Source organism: Anomaloglossus baeobatrachus, chromosome 5 (assembly GCF_048569485.1).
Source record: "Anomaloglossus baeobatrachus isolate aAnoBae1 chromosome 5, aAnoBae1.hap1, whole genome shotgun sequence".
Classification (NCBI taxonomy): domain Eukaryota; kingdom Metazoa; phylum Chordata; class Amphibia; order Anura; family Aromobatidae; genus Anomaloglossus; species Anomaloglossus baeobatrachus.
Window position 1 is genome coordinate 272136673 of NC_134357.1, and position 19523 is coordinate 272156195.

The window sequence follows — 19523 nt, forward strand, 5'->3', positions numbered from 1 at the left end:
GTAAAAACCCCCATCCCTTACTCCTTAACCCTTTCCTGGATCTATCACTGCCTCAGTCATGTACGTTACGTCTATCTGCCTTCACTCTGCTAAAAGTACATAAAAAATGGTCAGATGAGCTCTGCTAGTGATGAGCGAGCATGCTTGTCACTACTCGGTACTCGCACGAGTATCACTGTACTCGGGCTGCTCGGCGGGGACCGAGTAATCTCGCGATACTCGTGCTTTACTCGTGGTCTTCATTTCTGCATGTTGGCGCTCTTTTGAGAGCCAGCCCTCATGCAGGGATTGGCTGGCAGACCACTGCAATGCCACAGCCCTGTTAGTTGTGGAATTGCAGTGATTGGCCGGCCTGCACAGCGTCACCGAGCCTTTATATCGGCCGGCGCGCTGTGCTCTGCTCACAGCTATTCTGACAGTGAGTGTAGGGAGAGTGTCGCTGATTCAGGGAAAGCTTTGCGGCCCTTTATAGCTTTTTCAGTTGCAGGGCTGCAAACAGTGTGACCAAAAGTCCTTCTCAGGACTATTCTAGTTGTATACAGGCAGGCAGGGTATAGCCAGGTCGGAGTACAGTAGCAGAGTCCTTCTCAGGACTATTGTTGCTATATACAGGCAGGGTATAGCCAGGTCTGAATACAGGCTAGTGACCAAAAGAGTCCTTGTCAGGACTATTGTAGCAGTATACAGGCAGGCAGGCAGGCAGGGTAGTGGTGACCGTATACCAGCCTTCATATCTGGGGCTGGTGTACACAGTGTAAAACAGTCCAGATAGTGTCTGACTTGTCTGTACTGTAATTGTCGCTCCCCAAAAAAACCTGTTAGTAGGTTATTATTGCGTCCGTGCTTGGTTTTTAAAACCGCACGTGTGTGCCTGTTGGTGGCAGCGTACAGGTGCACTGGTGTGCGTTTACCAAACTATTATATAACGCACAAGTGTAGTGTATAATACACGTCAGTCAGCAGTGGCTGATAGTGTCAGAGTTCTTAATTTTTGCTCCTAAAACCTGTGTTAGGTTATTATTGCGTCCGTGCTTGGTTTTTAAAACCGCACGTGTGTGCCTGTTGGTGGCAGCGTACAGGTGCACTGGTGTGCGTTTACCAAACTATTATATAACGCACAAGTGTAGTGTATAATACACGTCAGTCAGCAGTGGCTGATAGTGTCAGAGTTCTTAATTTTTGCTCCTAAAACCTGTGTTAGGTTATTATTGCGTCCGTGCTTGGTTTTTAAAACCGCACGTGTGTGCCTGTTGGTGGCAGCGTACAGGTGCACTGGTGTGCGTTTACCAAACTATTATATAACGCACAAGTGTAGTGTATAATACACGTCAGTCAGCAGTGGCTGATAGTGTCAGAGTTCTTAATTTTTGCTCCTAAAACCTGTGTTAGGTTATTATTGCGTCCGTGCTTGGTTTTTAAAACCGCACGTGTGTGCCTGTTGGTGGCAGCGTACAGGTGCACTGGTGTGCGTTTACCAAACTATTATATAACGCACAAGTGTAGTGTATAATACACGTCAGTCAGCAGTGGCTGATAGTGTCAGAGTTCTTAATTTTTGCTCCTAAAACCTGTGTTAGGTTATTATTGCGTCCGTGCTTGGTTTTTAAAACCGCACGTGTGTGCCTGTTGGTGGCAGCGTACAGGTGCACTGGTGTGCGTTTACCAAACTATTATATAACGCACAAGTGTAGTGTATAATACACGTCAGTCAGCAGTGGCTGATAGTGTCAGAGTTCTTAATTTTTGCTCCTAAAACCTGTGTTAGGTTATTATTGCGTCCGTGCTTGGTTTTTAAAACCGCACGTGTGTGCCTGTTGGTGGCAGCGTACAGGTGCACTGGTGTGCGTTTACCAAACTATTATATAACGCACAAGTGTAGTGTATAATACACGTCAGTCAGCAGTGGCTGATAGTGTCAGAGTTCTTAATTTTTGCTCCTAAAACCTGTGTTAGGTTATTATTGCGTCCGTGCTTGGTTTTTAAAACCGCACGTGTGTGCCTGTTGGTGGCAGCGTACAGGTGCACTGGTGTGCGTTTACCAAACTATTATATAACGCACAAGTGTAGTGTATAATACACGTCAGTCAGCAGTGGCTGATAGTGTCAGAGTTCTTAATTTTTGCTCCTAAAACCTGTGTTAGGTTATTATTGCGTCCGTGCTTGGTTTTTAAAACCGCACGTGTGTGCCTGTTGGTGGCAGCGTACAGGTGCACTGGTGTGCGTTTACCAAACTATTATATAACGCACAAGTGTAGTGTATAATACACGTCAGTCAGCAGTGGCTGATAGTGTCAGAGTTCTTAATTTTTGCTCCTAAAACCTGTGTTAGGTTATTATTGCGTCCGTGCTTGGTTTTTAAAACCGCACGTGTGTGCCTGTTGGTGGCAGCGTACAGGTGCACTGGTGTGCAATTTCCAGAAACTTTGATATAACGCACAAGTAGTGAATATACACGTCAGCAGTGCACAGCATTGCAAAATGCGCAAGGGCATTGGCAAGGAACAAGGAAGTGGACGTGATGGTGGTGCAGGCAGAGGCCGAGGTCGTGGGCAAGCTCTAATTTCGCCACAACAAAGGGCCACATCTAGTCGCTCGCACGTCCTGTCCCAAATTCTTGGGGACCGCAGCAGTACACCGCTCTTGAACCAAGACCAGTGTCAACAGGTTGTTAGTTGGATAGCGGATAATGCTTCCAGTCAGATTGGCACCACCACAAACACTCTGTCTTCCACACGGTCAAGTGTCAGTAGCCGTGATACTGCACCGCACATTTCTGAACCTGATCCTCCTTCCTACCACCAGGCTGAGTACACGTCCTCCTCGGACATTAATGATCCCACACTTGGACACTCGGAAGAGCTGTTCACGTTTCCATTCACACATTCTGGCCTCTCGCCAGCTCATATTGAAGTGGGTCATGAGGAGATCGTCTGTACAGATAGCCAAATATTTGAGCAGCCACGTTCTCACGAAGTTGGCAACGTGTCTCAACAAGTGGTGGACGATGATGAGACACAATTGTCAGCAAGTCAGGAGGAGGAGCAGGGTGCGGAAGAGGAAGACGACGTGGTGGATGATCCAGTAACTGACCCAACCTGGCAGGAGGATATGCAGAGCGAGGACAGCAGTGCACAGGGGGAGGGAGGCGTAGCATCACAACAGGCAGTAAGAAGCAGGGTGGTGGTCCCAGGCAGAAGTCAGGCAACCGTTCCCCGTAACAACACGACGACACAAGGTGCCTGTACAAATGTTAGGTCTTCACGAGTCTGGCAGTTTTTTAAGTTGGATCCAGATGATTCAAAAAAGGCCATTTGCAACACCTGCCGTGCCAGCATCAGCAGGGGTACCAAAACTAGCAGCCTGACCACCACCAGCATGATCAGGCACATGTCAGCCAAGCACCCGACTTTGTGGGAAGTACAACAGAGTCGAGGAGCAGTGCTTGCTGATGTCACTGCTACGTCTTCGCTGGTTGTGCATGCGAGCCAATCCTCTGTCCATGCTGCCTGCGAACAAGCCTCCTCCACTCCTGCACCTGCAGTTGCCTACGCAGAAAGAACACCATCATCAAGCACGTCCTTGTCCCAGCGCAGCGTTCAGTTATCCATTCAGCAAACCTTTGAACGCAGGCGCAAATACACTGCCAACACCCCACATGCCACAGTTCTAAATGCTAACATTTCGCGACTGCTTGCGCTGGAAATGTTGCCTTTTAGGCTGGTGGAGACAGAAGCATTCCGTGACCTGATGGCGGCAGCTGTCCCACGTTACTCGGTCCCCAGCCGCCACTATTTCTCCCGGTGTGCCGTCCCCGCGTTGCATAACCACGTGTCACAAAACATCACACGTGCCCTGAACAACGCTGTTTCACCCAAAGTCCACCTAACCACAGACACGTGGACAAGTGCTTGTGGGCAAGGCCGCTACATCTCGTTGACGGCACACTGGGTTAATATTGTGGAAGCTGGGACCCAGTCTGAGCGAGGGACGGAACACGTCCTTCCCACACCAAGGTTTGCAGGCCCTACCTCAGTCAGTGTTTCACCCACACTCTACAGCTCCGGAATGTCATGCTCTTCAGCCTCCTCCTCCTCCTGCGCATCCTCATCCACTGTGCCCTCCACACCAGTCACAAGCTGGAAGCACTGCAGCACTGCCTCGGCGAAGCGGCAACAGGCTGTGCTGAAGCTAATCTGCATAGGTGACAAACCCCACAATGCAGAAGAGCTGTGGACAGCTCTGAAACAGCAGGCAGATCACTGGCTCACACCTCTGAACCTAAAGCCAGGAAAGGTCGTTTGTGACAATGGCCGGAACCTGGTGGCGGCTTTGAGGCGAGGCCAGCTGACACATGTTCCATGCGTGGCCCATGTGCTCAACCTCGTGGTTCAGCGGTTTATAAAGTCATACCCAGAGCTGTCTGATCTGCTGGTAAAAGTTCGCCGCCTGTCTGCACATTTTCGAAAGTCACCTACTGCTTCAGCCGGCCTTGCCGGCTTTCAGCGCCGTTTGCATCTTCCGGCTCACAGACTGGTGTGTGATGTCCCCACGCGTTGGAATTCAACTCTGCACATGTTGGTCAGGATATGTGAGCAGAAGAGGGCAGTTGTTGAGTACCTGCATCACCTAAGCCGTCGGGAAATGGGTCAAACTCCACACATAACACCTGAGGAGTGGAGATGGATGTCAGACCTATGTACCATCCTCCAAAACTTTGAGGACTCCACCAAGATGGTGAGTGGTGATGACGCCATTATTAGCGTCACCATACCGCTACTCTGCCTTCTAAAACGGTCCCTTTTGAAAAACAAACATGATGCATTGCAGGCGGAGCGCGATGAGTTGCAGCAAGAAACAGTAGTGGGTGTGGGTGATAACACACAGCCCAGCCTCGTCTCATCACAACGTGCAGTGGAGGACTATGACGAGGAGGAGGATGAAGACATGGAGCAACTCTCCGGCCAAATTGAGGATATGACATGCACACCAGTCATATCCTCGATTCAGCGTGGCTGGCCAGAGGACAGGGTAGATGAGGAGGAGGAGGAGGAGGAGGAGGAGGAGGACAGCATGTTCAGTCATCTTGTTGGTCAGGCTACTGAAGTCCTGGCTGTTAAGAGTCTGGCGCACATGGCTGACTTTATGGTAAGCTGCCTGTCTCGTGACCCTCGCGTTAAGAACATCTTGGCCGACAATCATTACTGGTTGGTAACACTGTTAGACCCACGCTACAAGGAGAACTTTTTGTCTCTTATTCCCGTGGATGAGAGGTCAACCAAAATGCAGCAGTTTCGGAAGGCCATACTCACGGAAGTAGGCAAAGCATTCCCCTCACAAAACGCTAGCGGCATAGGTCAGGAATCAGTGGACAACCGAGGCGTACAGCCGAGAGAGGCACAAGTCCAATCCGCCAGAGGTAGGGGAACAGTCTTTAAGATGTGGGACAGTTTTCTCAGCCCCTCACGTACCACAGCCCCTGAGGTGCGGGGTAGTGCCACAAGAAATCCTAAGTTTGCCCAGATGCTGAAGGAGTACCTTGCAGATCGAACAACTGTACTCCGACATTCCTCTGTGCCTTACAATTATTGGGTATCCAAGCTGGACACGTGGCATGAATTGGCTCTCTACGCCTTGGAAGTCCTGGCCTGCCCTGCTGCTAGCGTTTTGTCAGAGCGTGTTTTTAGTGCCGCAGGTGGAATCATTACAGATAAACGCACCCGCCTGTCAACTGAAAATGCTGACAGGCTGACTCTGATAAAGATGAACAAGGGTTGGATTGGGCCAGACTTCACCACACCACCAGCAAATGAGAGCGGAATTTAAAGTTTGCCATGTACCTCCACTCACCCATGGGTACACTTCTCGACTTTGGATAATCGCTGGACTGCTCCTCCTTCTCCTCATGCGCCATCATGATGACCGTTACAATAGTTAGGTCTTTGTTTCAGGTATACCCCCAGTGGTAAATTTTTTCGCCCATTCTTTGCAGAATGGACATTACAACGACAGGAGACCCGCTCCTTTGCAATGGGAACAATGTTTTGAGGCCCTCATGCACGTCTCTACCCAGGGACAATGTGGAGCCTCCCAATTTTTGGCTGCCCTGCCTAAGGGCTATACTATAATACACCCACTTCCTGACAATGGACACTTAATGTTTTGAGGCCCTCATGCACGTCTCTACCCAGGGACAATGTGGAGCCTCCCAATTTTTGGCTGCCCTGGCAAAGGGCTATACTGAAATAGACCCACTTCCTTACAATGGGCACTTCAGGTTTAAAGGCCATCATGCACGTCTCTACCCAGGGACAATGTGGAGCCTCCCAATTTTTGGCTGCCCTGCCTAAGGGCTATACTATAATACACCCACTTCCTGACAATGGACACTTAATGTTTTGAGGCCCTCATGCACGTCTCTACCCAGGGACAATGTGGAGCCTCCCAATTTTTGGCTGCCCTGGCAAAGGGCTATACTGAAATAGACCCACTTCCTTACAATGGGCACTTCAGGTTTAAAGGCCATCATGCACGTCTCTACCCAGGGACAATGTGGAGCCTCCCAATTTTTGGCTGCCCTGCCTAAGGGCTATACTATAATACACCCACTTCCTGACAATGGACACTTAATGTTTTGAGGCCCTCATGCACGTCTGTATGCAGGGGCATTGGTGAACCTCACAATTTAGGACTGCCCTGGCAAAGGAAAATACTACAAAGACTCACTTCCTCAAAATGGGCACATTAGACTCAAGAGGCCTTCATGTACGTCTCTTCTCAGGGACATCGGAGTGCCACACAATGTTTTCACGTAAAATCTTTCATGTATTGATCTCAAAAAGTAACATACACCAGATCTATCTCACTATTGGGTATGTGCCCTTAACATTTCCGCCATGAAAAATCATTTTGGGGTCATTTTGGAAGGTTTTCTGGTGAGTCCGTAAAAATGGCGTAAAACGCGGACAAAATTGTTCACAGCTGTGACTTTTGAGTGATAAATGCTTCAAGGGGTCTTCCCCATGCTGTTGCCATGTCATTTGAGCACTCTTCTGAGACTTTTGTGACATTTTTAGGGTTTCTCCATGCTGCCGGGAGGTCATTTCACAAAAATACTCGGGTCTCCCATAGGATAACATTGGGCTCGTTGCTCGGGCCGAGTACACGAGTATCTTGGGAGGCTCGGCCCGAGCTTCGAGCACCCGAGCTTTTTAGTACTCGCTCATCACTACTGTCTACATGTCCCTACAAAAAGTACATACAAAATGTTCAGATGAGCTCTGTCTACACGTCCCTACAAAAAGTACATACAAAATGGTCAGATGAGCTCTGCCTACACGTCCCTACAAAAAGTACATACAAAATGGTCAGATGAGCTCTGCCTACATGTCCCTACAAAAAGTACATACAAAATGTTCAGATGAGCTCTGCCTACATGTCCCTACAAAAAGTACATAAAAAATGTTCAGATGAGCTCTGCCTACATGTCCCTACAAAAAGTACATACAAAATGGTCAGATGAGCTCTGCCTACATGTCCCTACAAAAAGTACATAAAAAATGTTCAGATGAGCTCTGCCTACACGTCCCTACAAAAAGTACATACAAAATGGTCAGATGAGCTCTGCCTACATGTCCCTACAAAAAGTACAGAAAAAATGTTCAGATGAGCTCTGCCTACACGTCCCTACAAAAAGTACATAACAAATGGTCAGATGAGCTCTGCCTACATGTCCCTACAAAAAGTACATACAAAATGGTCAGATGAGCTCTGCCTACATGTCCCTACAAAAAGTACATAAAAAATGTTCAGATGAGCTCTGCCTACATGTCCCTACAAAAAGTACATACAAAATGGTCAGATGAGCTCTGCCTACATGTCCCTACAAAAAGTACATAAAAAATGTTCAGATGAGCTCTGCCTACATGTCCCTACAAAAAGTACATAACAAATGGTCAGATGAGCTCTGCCTACATGTCCCTACAAAAAGTACATACAAAATGGTCAGATGAGCTCTGCCTACATGTCCCTACAAAAAGTACATAAAAAATGTTCAGATGAGCTCTGCCTACATGTCCCTACAAAAAGTACATACAAAATGGTCAGATGAGCTCTGCCTACATGTCCCTACAAAAAGTACATAACAAATGGTCAGATGAGCTCTGCCTACATGTCCCTACAAAAAGTACATACAAAATGGTCAGATGAGCTCTGCCTACATGTCCCTACAAAAAGTACATACAAAATGGTCAGATGAGCTCTGCCTACATGTCCCTACAAAAAGTACATAAAAAATGGTCAGATGAGCTCTGTCTATATGTCCCTACAAAAAGTACATAAAAAATGGTCAGATGAGCTCTGCCTACATGTCCCTACAAAAAGTACATACAGAATGTTCAGATGAGCTCTGCCTACACGTCCCTACAAAAAGTACATAAAAAATGGTCAGATGAGCTCTGCCTACATGTCCCTACAAAAAGTACATAAAAAATGGTCAGATGAGCTCTGCCTACATGTCCCTACAAAAAGTACATACAAAATGGTCAGATGAGCTCTGCCTACATGTCCCTACAAAAAGTACATAAAAAATGGTCAGATGAGCTCTGCCTACATGTCCCTACAAAAAGTACATACAAAATGGTCAGATGAGCTCTGCCTACATGTCCCTACAAAAAGTACATAAAAAATGGTCAGATGAGCTCTGTCTACATGTCCCTACAAAAAGTACATAAAAAATGGTCAGATGAGCTCTGCCTACATGTCCCTACAAAAAGTACATACAGAATGTTCAGATGAGCTCTGCCTACACGTCCCTACAAAAAGTACATAAAAAATGGTCAGATGAGCTCTGCCTACATGTCCCTACAAAAAGTACATAAAAAATGGTCAGATGAGCTCTGCCTACATGTCCCTACAAAAAGTACATAAAAAATGTTCAGATGAGCTCTGCCTACATGTCCCTACAAAAAGTACATACAAAATGGTCAGATGAGCTCTGCCTACACGTCCCTACAAAAAGTACATACAAAATGGTCAGATGAGCTCTGCCTACATGTCCCTACAAAAAGTACATACAAAATGTTCAGATGAGCTCTGTCTACACGTCCCTACAAAAAGTACATACAAAATGGTCAGATGAGCTCTGCCTACACGTCCCTACAAAAAGTACATACAAAATGGTCAGATGAGCTCTGCCTACATGTCCCTACAAAAAGTACATACAAAATGTTCAGATGAGCTCTGCCTACATGTCCCTACAAAAAGTACATACAAAATGGTCAGATGAGCTCTGCCTACATGTCCCTACAAAAAGTACATAAAAAATGTTCAGATGAGCTCTGCCTACACGTCCCTACAAAAAGTACATACAAAATGGTCAGATGAGCTCTGCCTACACGTCCCTACAAAAAGTACATAACAAATGGTCAGATGAGCTCTGCCTACATGTCCCTACAAAAAGTACATACAAAATGTTCAGATGAGCTCTGCCTACATGTCCCTACAAAAAGTACATACAAAATGGTCAGATGAGCTCTGCCTACATGTCCCTACAAAAAGTACATAAAAAATGGTCAGATGAGCTCTGCCTACATGTCCCTACAAAAAGTACATAACAAATGGTCAGATGAGCTCTGCCTACATGTCCCTACAAAAAGTACATACAAAATGGTCAGATGAGCTCTGCCTACATGTCCCTACAAAAAGTACATAACAAATGGTCAGATGAGCTCTGCCTACATGTCCCTACAAAAAGTACATACAAAATGGTCAGATGAGCTCTGCCTACATGTCCCTACAAAAAGTACATAAAAAATGGTCAGATGAGCTCTGCCTACATGTCCCTACAAAAAGTACATACAAAATGGTCAGATGAGCTCTGTCTACATGTCCCTACAAAAAGTACATAAAAAATGGTCAGATGAGCTCTGCCTACATGTCCCTACAAAAAGTACATACAGAATGTTCAGATGAGCTCTGCCTACACGTCCCTACAAAAAGTACATAAAAAATGGTCAGATGAGCTCTGCCTACATGTCCCTACAAAAAGTACATAAAAAATGGTCAGATGAGCTCTGCCTACATGTCCCTACAAAAAGTACATAAAAAATGTTCAGATGAGCTCTGCCTACACGTCCCTACAAAAAGTACATACAAAATGGTCAGATGAGCTCTGCCTACATGTCCCTACAAAAAGTACATAAAAAATGGTCAGATGAGCTCTGTCTACATGTCCCTACAAAAAGTACATACAAAATGTTCAGATGAGCTCTGTCTACACGTCCCTACAAAAAGTACATACAAAATGGTCAGATGAGCTCTGCCTACACGTCCCTACAAAAAGTACATAAAAAATGTTCAGATGAGCTCTGCCTACATGTCCCTACAAAAAGTACATAACAAATGGTCAGATGAGCTCTGCCTACATGTCCCTACAAAAAGTACATACAAAATGGTCAGATGAGCTCTGCCTACATGTCCCTACAAAAAGTACATACAAAATGGTCAGATGAGCTCTGCCTACATGTCCCTACAAAAAGTACATAACAAATGGTCAGATGAGCTCTGCCTACATGTCCCTACAAAAAGTACATACAAAATGGTCAGATGAGCTCTGCCTACATGTCCCTACAAAAAGTACATACAAAATGGTCAGATGAGCTCTGTCTACATGTCCCTACAAAAAGTACATAAAAAATGGTCAGATGAGCTCTGCCTACATGTCCCTACAAAAAGTACATACAGAATGTTCAGATGAGCTCTGCCTACACGTCCCTACAAAAAGTACATAAAAAATGGTCAGATGAGCTCTGCCTACATGTCCCTACAAAAAGTACATAAAAAATGGTCAGATGAGCTCTGCCTACATGTCCCTACAAAAAGTACATAAAAAATGTTCAGATGAGCTCTGCCTACACGTCCCTACAAAAAGTACATACAAAATGGTCAGATGAGCTCTGCCTACATGTCCCTACAAAAAGTACATAAAAAATGGTCAGATGAGCTCTGTCTACATGTCCCTACAAAAAGTACATACAAAATGTTCAGATGAGCTCTGTCTACACGTCCCTACAAAAAGTACATACAAAATGGTCAGATGAGCTCTGCCTACACGTCCCTACAAAAAGTACATACAAAATGGTCAGATGAGCTCTGCCTACATGTCCCTACAAAAAGTACATACAAAATGTTCAGATGAGCTCTGCCTACATGTCCCTACAAAAAGTACATAAAAAATGTTCAGATGAGCTCTGCCTACATGTCCCTACAAAAAGTACATACAAAATGGTCAGATGAGCTCTGCCTACATGTCCCTACAAAAAGTACATAAAAAATGTTCAGATGAGCTCTGCCTACACGTCCCTACAAAAAGTACATACAAAATGGTCAGATGAGCTCTGCCTACATGTCCCTACAAAAAGTACATAAAAAATGTTCAGATGAGCTCTGCCTACATGTCCCTACAAAAAGTACATACAAAATGGTCAGATGAGCTCTGCCTACATGTCCCTACAAAAAGTACATAAAAAATGTTCAGATGAGCTCTGCCTACATGTCCCTACAAAAAGTACATAACAAATGGTCAGATGAGCTCTGCCTACATGTCCCTACAAAAAGTACATACAAAATGGTCAGATGAGCTCTGCCTACATGTCCCTACAAAAAGTACATAAAAAATGTTCAGATGAGCTCTGCCTACATGTCCCTACAAAAAGTACATACAAAATGGTCAGATGAGCTCTGCCTACATGTCCCTACAAAAAGTACATAACAAATGGTCAGATGAGCTCTGCCTACATGTCCCTACAAAAAGTACATACAAAATGGTCAGATGAGCTCTGCCTACATGTCCCTACAAAAAGTACATAAAAAATGGTCAGATGAGCTCTGCCTACATGTCCCTACAAAAAGTACATACAAAATGGTCAGATGAGCTCTGCCTACATGTCCCTACAAAAAGTACATAAAAAATGGTCAGATGAGCTCTGTCTATATGTCCCTACAAAAAGTACATAAAAAATGGTCAGATGAGCTCTGCCTACATGTCCCTACAAAAAGTACATACAGAATGTTCAGATGAGCTCTGCCTACACGTCCCTACAAAAAGTACATAAAAAATGGTCAGATGAGCTCTGCCTACATGTCCCTACAAAAAGTACATAAAAAATGGTCAGATGAGCTCTGCCTACATGTCCCTACAAAAAGTACATACAAAATGGTCAGATGAGCTCTGCCTACATGTCCCTACAAAAAGTACATAAAAAATGGTCAGATGAGCTCTGCCTACATGTCCCTACAAAAAGTACATACAAAATGGTCAGATGAGCTCTGCCTACATGTCCCTACAAAAAGTACATAAAAAATGGTCAGATGAGCTCTGTCTACATGTCCCTACAAAAAGTACATAAAAAATGGTCAGATGAGCTCTGCCTACATGTCCCTACAAAAAGTACATACAGAATGTTCAGATGAGCTCTGCCTACACGTCCCTACAAAAAGTACATAAAAAATGGTCAGATGAGCTCTGCCTACATGTCCCTACAAAAAGTACATAAAAAATGGTCAGATGAGCTCTGCCTACATGTCCCTACAAAAAGTACATAAAAAATGTTCAGATGAGCTCTGCCTACACGTCCCTACAAAAAGTACATACAAAATGGTCAGATGCGCTCTGCCTACATGTCCCTACAAAAAGTACATAAAAAATGGTCAGATGAGCTCTGTCTACATGTCCCTACAAAAAGTACATACAAAATGTTCAGATGAGCTCTGTCTACACGTCCCTACAAAAAGTACATACAAAATGGTCAGATGAGCTCTGCCTACATGTCCCTACAAAAAGTACATACAAAATGTTCAGATGAGCTCTGCCTACATGTCCCTACAAAAAGTACATACAAAATGGTCAGATGAGCTCTGCCTACACGTCCCTACAAAAAGTACATACAAAATGGTCAGATGAGCTCTGCCTACATGTCCCTACAAAAAGTACATACAAAATGTTCAGATGAGCTCTGTCTACACGTCCCTACAAAAAGTACATACAAAATGGTCAGATGAGCTCTGCCTACACGTCCCTACAAAAAGTACATACAAAATGGTCAGATGAGCTCTGCCTACATGTCCCTACAAAAAGTACATACAAAATGTTCAGATGAGCTCTGCCTACATGTCCCTACAAAAAGTACATACAAAATGGTCAGATGAGCTCTGCCTACATGTCCCTACAAAAAGTACATAAAAAATGTTCAGATGAGCTCTGCCTACATGTCCCTACAAAAAGTACATACAAAATGGTCAGATGAGCTCTGCCTACATGTCCCTACAAAAAGTACATAAAAAATGTTCAGATGAGCTCTGCCTACACGTCCCTACCAAAAGTACATGCCCTTTCTGTCTACAAAAAAGCCATATTACAATAGTGAGATCTGATACATGACGGGTACCCAGTAAATGGCCACTAGCAGTGTAGACGGACACTGTGTGCGTGCAGAGGACGGGTTTTAGTCATCTGCCTAAATAAAAGGAATCCGAGAGGAAACCTCTATATGTTTATGTCATTACATAGAAGCTTTGCTCATATCAGGATATTCACAAAAACAATCGACAAGAGGTCAAATACAATCAATTTTATTTACGGTAAGTAATAAAAATGAATAAAAACCAGGGTATGGATGGAACATATATATTTAATTATTAATTTATATTTAATTATTAATTTATTCTCATTCATATTTGTGGACTTCATATTAAACTTTAATAATTCTATATTTGCACTTTATATTTATTATCACTATTATATTCTGTATAGCCACAACACTACATTATATTACATACACCACCGACTAGCGAATATTAACTAGGTATATATATGATCTTTGTGTTGGACATTATATTCTATATTATGTAAACAATACATTGTATTTATACATATTTATTTTTTTGTACATATCACACACCGCCCTTATTTTTACTTCCGCATTTTTCAGACTATAAGATGCACCGGACTATAAGACGCACCCTGGTTTTAGAAGAGGAAAATAGGAAAATAAAATTTTAATAAAAAATGTGGTCATGACACACTGTTATGGGGCGAGGATCTGCTGCTGACACTGTTATGGGGGTATTCTCCCCAAATTCTCTACTAAGGTACCCCATCCTGGTAATGATCCTCCTGCCTTGTATATGATCCCCATCCTTGTAGATATGTCCACCATCCTGGTATGTGCCCACATCCAGGTACTGTATATGCCCCCATCCAGGTTTATGCCCCCATCCTGATATGTGCCGCCCATCCTGCTATATACCCCCATCCAGGTATATGGCCCGCATCCTGTGGCACACAAAAAAATAAACGTTAAGGCTATGTGCGCACAGTGTGTTTTTCACAGCGTTTTTGGTAAGAAAACTGTATAACTTTGCTTCCCCAGCAAAGTCTATGAGTTTTCATTTTTGCTGTCTGCACAGTGCTTTATTGTAGCTGAGTTTTTGAGGTGAAAATAAAAAGCAACATGTCAATTGTTTTCTGCGTTTTTCTGTGTTGAAAGCAGCAAAACACAGTGATCAAAAATGCAGCAAAACACAGTGATCAAAAACGCAGCAAAACGCAGTGATCAAAAACGCAGCAAATCGCAGTGATCAAAAACGCAACAAAAATGCAGTGATTAAAAACGCAGCAAAACGAAGTGACCAAAAACGCCACAAAACACAGTGACCAAAAATGCAGCGACCAAAAACGCAGCAAAATGCAGTGATCAAAAACGCTGCAAAACAGTGACCAAAAACGCAGCAAAGCGCAGCCAAAAAGGCATTCGTTTTTACCGAGGGGGGGTGTTTTTGTGCATTTTTTGCGGCCAAAAACGCTGCATCTTTGTGGTCACAAAAAAAGACAATGTGCGCACATAGCCTTCTACTCACCTTTCCTCGCTCCACGCAACAGCGCTGGTCTTCCTGTCTGTGCAAGCAGCAGTGCCGCTGACCTGTGTGTAGCCGTGCACATCGCTCTCCACACACATCAGCGGGTCGGCAGACAGGAGGACATCGCGATGCTGCAGGGAAAGGTGACCAGTGAGTATACCGTATGTATTCACTGCCCCCCTCGCTGATGATGATGCGCGGGGGGCAGTGAATATAGCCACACATGATCATTCCAGGCTGTAGTTACCAGGGGTGATTACGCGGACCGGCTGTTTAGTATGCGTGCACCCCCGGCCTATCATCCCACCCACCTGTCAGCGCCGGCTTCCGTGCTGAGAGATGATGGGCGGGAGGATGCAGTGCATATGAAAAGAGGCTAAGGAGCAGGTCCATGTGGTCACGGTAGGCGCTGCTACAGCCTGTTACTGCCTCTGATGACCCGCTCAACCGCCGCACCCCCATCCCTGTATCATATATTCGGACTATAAAATGCACACCCCACTTTCTCTCAACATTTGGGGTAAAAAGTGTGTCTTATAGTCCGAAAAATACGGTATATGTCTGTGGGATTAATTTTCCTATCCTGGTTTTTATTAATTTTTATTAATGACTTCAATAAAATTGATTCTATTTGACCTTTTGTTGGTTGTTTTTGTGAATATCCTGATTAGGGTTTGCTCCGATGCTCTTGACAGTATTCTCCTGTTATATCCATATGTATTTACTAAGTCTATGTAAGGCCTCTTTCACACGTCAGTGATTCTGGTACGTTTGTGCTTTTTTTATACGTACTAGAATCACTGACATACGCAGACCCATTCTAATCAATGGGTCTGCTCACACATCAGTGATTTTTCACTGAACTTGTCTCCGTGCAGCGTGCACCCTTGGCCGTGATTCTGCACGGAGACATGTCAGTTTTTGTCTGGCATCACTGATGACGCACGGACCACACTATGGTGTGATCCCTCTGTGATCAGTGATACACGTACCATAAAATCACGGACTTATTAAATATTATGAACTTACCTTGCCTGCGATTCGCTCTGCAGCCTCTGTTCTTGGCACCTCCTGCCTGGCTCATGAATATTCATGAGAGCAGGAAAACCCGACCAGGAAGTAGATGCTGAGAGCGGTGGGTGGACGCTGCAGAGCCGAGGAGATCAGCACCATGGACAGCAGCAGTGAAGGCAGGTGAGTAATGTCCATATGCAATCACGGATCACGGATTGCACATGGACAACCCACGTGTGCCGTGAATCACGGAACACAGAGGGACATGTGCGTGTTTTGAAACGTCAGTGAAGAACGTCAGTGTTTTTTACTGACGTGTGAAATGGGCCTTACATTGTTGTGGTATAAGGTATAGGGTGTCTTGTGCTGACATCTCATATAAGCTTTGCTCATAGTAGATAATGACATTACTTACATAAATAAGATCTTCTCTTCAATGTCAGTACAATCCTTCTGAAGTTTTCTTTCAATTGCTTTATTGTGCCTGAAATATGAATCAGTCATCAGAGATTAGGAAACCTCTATGGGGTCGGGAACATTTTTGGCAGAGAGAGCCATGAATGACACACATTTTAAAATGTAATTCCGTTAGAGCCATACTCACTAGGGGGGAGCGGCGGTGGTGGAGCGGCTCATAAGATCCCAGGAGGCAGGGTAGGTGATGCTGTGGGCACGGAGGAGGTGGTGTTGCGGCTCAAGAGGGTCAGTGTGCGGAGGCTCAGCGATACTGCTGCGGGCTCGTGGGGTGTTATGGCGGTGGGCGCCATTGATCTGCCGGCGGGCTGCTTTGAATCTCCCGCAGTTGACAAGATCGACATCAAGAAAATGGCCATGGTGCGTGCGCAGTTCGACGCTATGGACTTCCAGAAAATGGCCGTGGAGTCCTATCTGCGCACATACCACCTCCGCGGCCATTTTCTTGAAGTCAATCTCGTTAACTGTGGGAGATTCAAAGCAGTCCGCCGGCTAGTGCAGGCTCACCACCGAGACACCCTACAAGCCCGCAGCCACCAGTGCCGCCCCGGTAAACCATATGTGGTTTGCAAGACGTATCCCCGATTCCACCCCTTCCCCCCCAAAAAAGTGCGTCTTACAACACGGATAATACAGTATATTTTTAGTAAAGGTTTTAGTAAAGATTTGTCTGAGAGCCAGATGCAGCCATCAAAAGAGCCACATCTGGCTCACGAGCCCTAGGTTCCTGGCCCTGCTCTATAGCATTGTGTCATTAGGAGGTTGCCCATATTAGATATTACATGTCTTGACTTACATTTGTGTAACCTTCTCTTTACAGTCCATCACATTCTTCTGACATTTTCTTTCTAATATTCTTCTCTTCCTGAATAATATGAATCCATCATCAGAGATTAGGAGACCTCTATAGCATTGTGTTATTAGGAGGTTCGCTCATATTAGATGTTACATGTCGTTACTTACAGGATGAAGACCTCCTCTTCGATGTCAGTACAATTCAGCTGCATTTTTCTCTCTAATGCTTTATTCTGCCTGAAATATGAATCCATCATCAGAGATTAGGAGACCTCTGCGCCATTGTGACATTAGGAGGTTCGCTCAGATTAGATATTACATGTCTTTACTTACATTAGTGTGAGCCTTGCTTTAAAATCATTGCACTGCTTCTGAATGTTATCTCCATATTTTCCAGGCGTGTCCGCCCTATAGTGCAGGGAAAATATACCAACATATGTGTTAGGCGAGGGCTCCACTAGGACTTTCTGTAATACTAGTAATTGATTTCAGCTATTAAGAGAGATCCCCTATCCACAGTATAGGGAGTGATCTACTGATTGCTGGAGCTCTGAAATACCGCCATAGGCTGGAGCGGAGTACACGTATGCGCACCGACACTGTATAACTAGGGGAGTGCTGGAGATGGCAGGTTACATAATGAGAATAAAGGCTTTTACCTGTGCTGACCGCCTGCAGCTGAAAAGCAAACAGTCTACAATTAGATTTATAGAAGTGTTTAATAACTGTCACTCAGTTCATTGGATGACAGATTTAGGCAATATTCACAGGACATTTTTCTCATCATTGTCATTAGTGCGCTGAATACGATTTTCATCTCTTTTTGGTCAATGTGTCTGTTTCTGTTATGTGGAAAGAAGCTGCTGGAAGTTTCCCATGATTTTCCTAGTAGTCAGTTAATAGGTGAGTTTAATCCACAAGCCGCCCCAGAGCTGACATCTTACTGGCCCCATAGAATAGAAAGGCCAGTGACAAATACTGACAGCACCCGGTACAGACAGGACCATGTGAATGAGGCCGACTCTACACCGTAACAAATCGGGATGAATTGTGTTCTAGAGTCTTTCTCCATCTTTCTATGTATTTGTGGACTGGGAATGAATATATAAATGGTGTGAGAATGGTAAGACTTACATAGCATGCGGCTGACTGCAGGCTGGAAGAGGAAGACAGAGACGTCCATGAGACATTTCATCTTCTTACATTGTACATCACACACATACACTTCATTACACTGGACATTACACAAGATACATTGTCTGAGCAGAGTGTCAGTCCATGCCCCATGTGCCATTCATATACAGTACAGACCAAAAGTTTGGACACACCTTCTCATCTCTAGAGCAACTGTTAAGAGGTGACTTTGTGCAGCAAGCCTTCATGGTAAAATAGCTGCTAGGAAACCACTGCTAAGGACAGGCAACAAGCAGAAGAGACTTGTTTGGGCTAAAGAACACAAGGAATGGACATTAGACCAGTGGAAATCTGTGCTTTGGTCTGATGAGTCCAAATTTGAGATCTTTGGATCCAACCACCGTGTCTTTGTAGAAAAGGTGAACGGATGGACTCTACATGGCTGGTTCCCACAGTGAAGCATGGAGGAGGAGGTGTGATGGTGTGGGGGTGCTTTGCTGGTGACACTGTTGGGGATTTATTCAAAATTGAAGGCATACAGAACCAGCATGCCTACCACAGCATCTTGCAGCGGCGTGCTATTCCATCCGGTTTGCGTTTATTTGGACCATAATTTATTTTTCAACAGGACAATGACCCCAAACACACCTCCAGCCTGTGTAAGGGCTATTTGACTAAGAAGGAGAGTGATGGGGTGCTACGCCAGATGTCCTGGTCTTCACCAGTCACCAGATCTGAACCCAATAGAGATGGTTTGGAGTGAGCTGGACCGCAGAGTGAAGGCAAAAGGGCCAACAAGTGCTAAGCATCTCTGGGAACTCCTTCAAGACTGTTTGAAAACCATTTCCGGTGACTACCTCTTGAAGCTCATCAAGAGAATGCCAAGAGTGTGCAAAGCAGTAATCAAAGCAAAAGGTGGCTACTTTGAAGAACCTAGAATATAAGACATATTGTCAGTTGTTTCACACTTTTTTAAGTATTTCATTCCACATGTTTTAATCAATAGTTTTGATGCCTTCAATGTGAATCTACAATTATTAGAGTCATGAAAATAAAGAAAAATCTTTGAATGAGGAGGTGTGTCCAAACATTTGCTCTGTACTGTAGGTCATAAACCACGCTTGGTAAGTGACCCTGGTATCTGCTGACAACTTAGGGCGGCATCTGCTGACAACTCACGGCGGCATCTGTTG

At 44.6% G+C, this 19523-nt stretch overlaps 1 protein-coding gene across 1 annotated transcript in view; it reads right to left on the reverse strand.

Moving 5' to 3' along the window:
• Window positions 1-19523, reverse strand: part of LOC142312739 (uncharacterized) — an 88947-nt gene that overhangs the window by 39538 nt on the left and 29886 nt on the right. Inside the window, exons 7-12 of the mRNA XM_075351727.1 lie at window positions 18331-18352; window positions 17856-17874; window positions 17530-17604; window positions 17365-17433; window positions 17198-17266; window positions 16343-16411 (exon numbers count right to left, since the gene is read on the reverse strand). Of these exons, the coding sequence (XP_075207842.1) occupies window positions 16343-16411; window positions 17198-17266; window positions 17365-17433; window positions 17530-17604; window positions 17856-17874; window positions 18331-18352 (323 nt within the window). The remainder of the gene's footprint in view (window positions 1-16342; window positions 16412-17197; window positions 17267-17364; window positions 17434-17529; window positions 17605-17855; window positions 17875-18330; window positions 18353-19523) is intronic.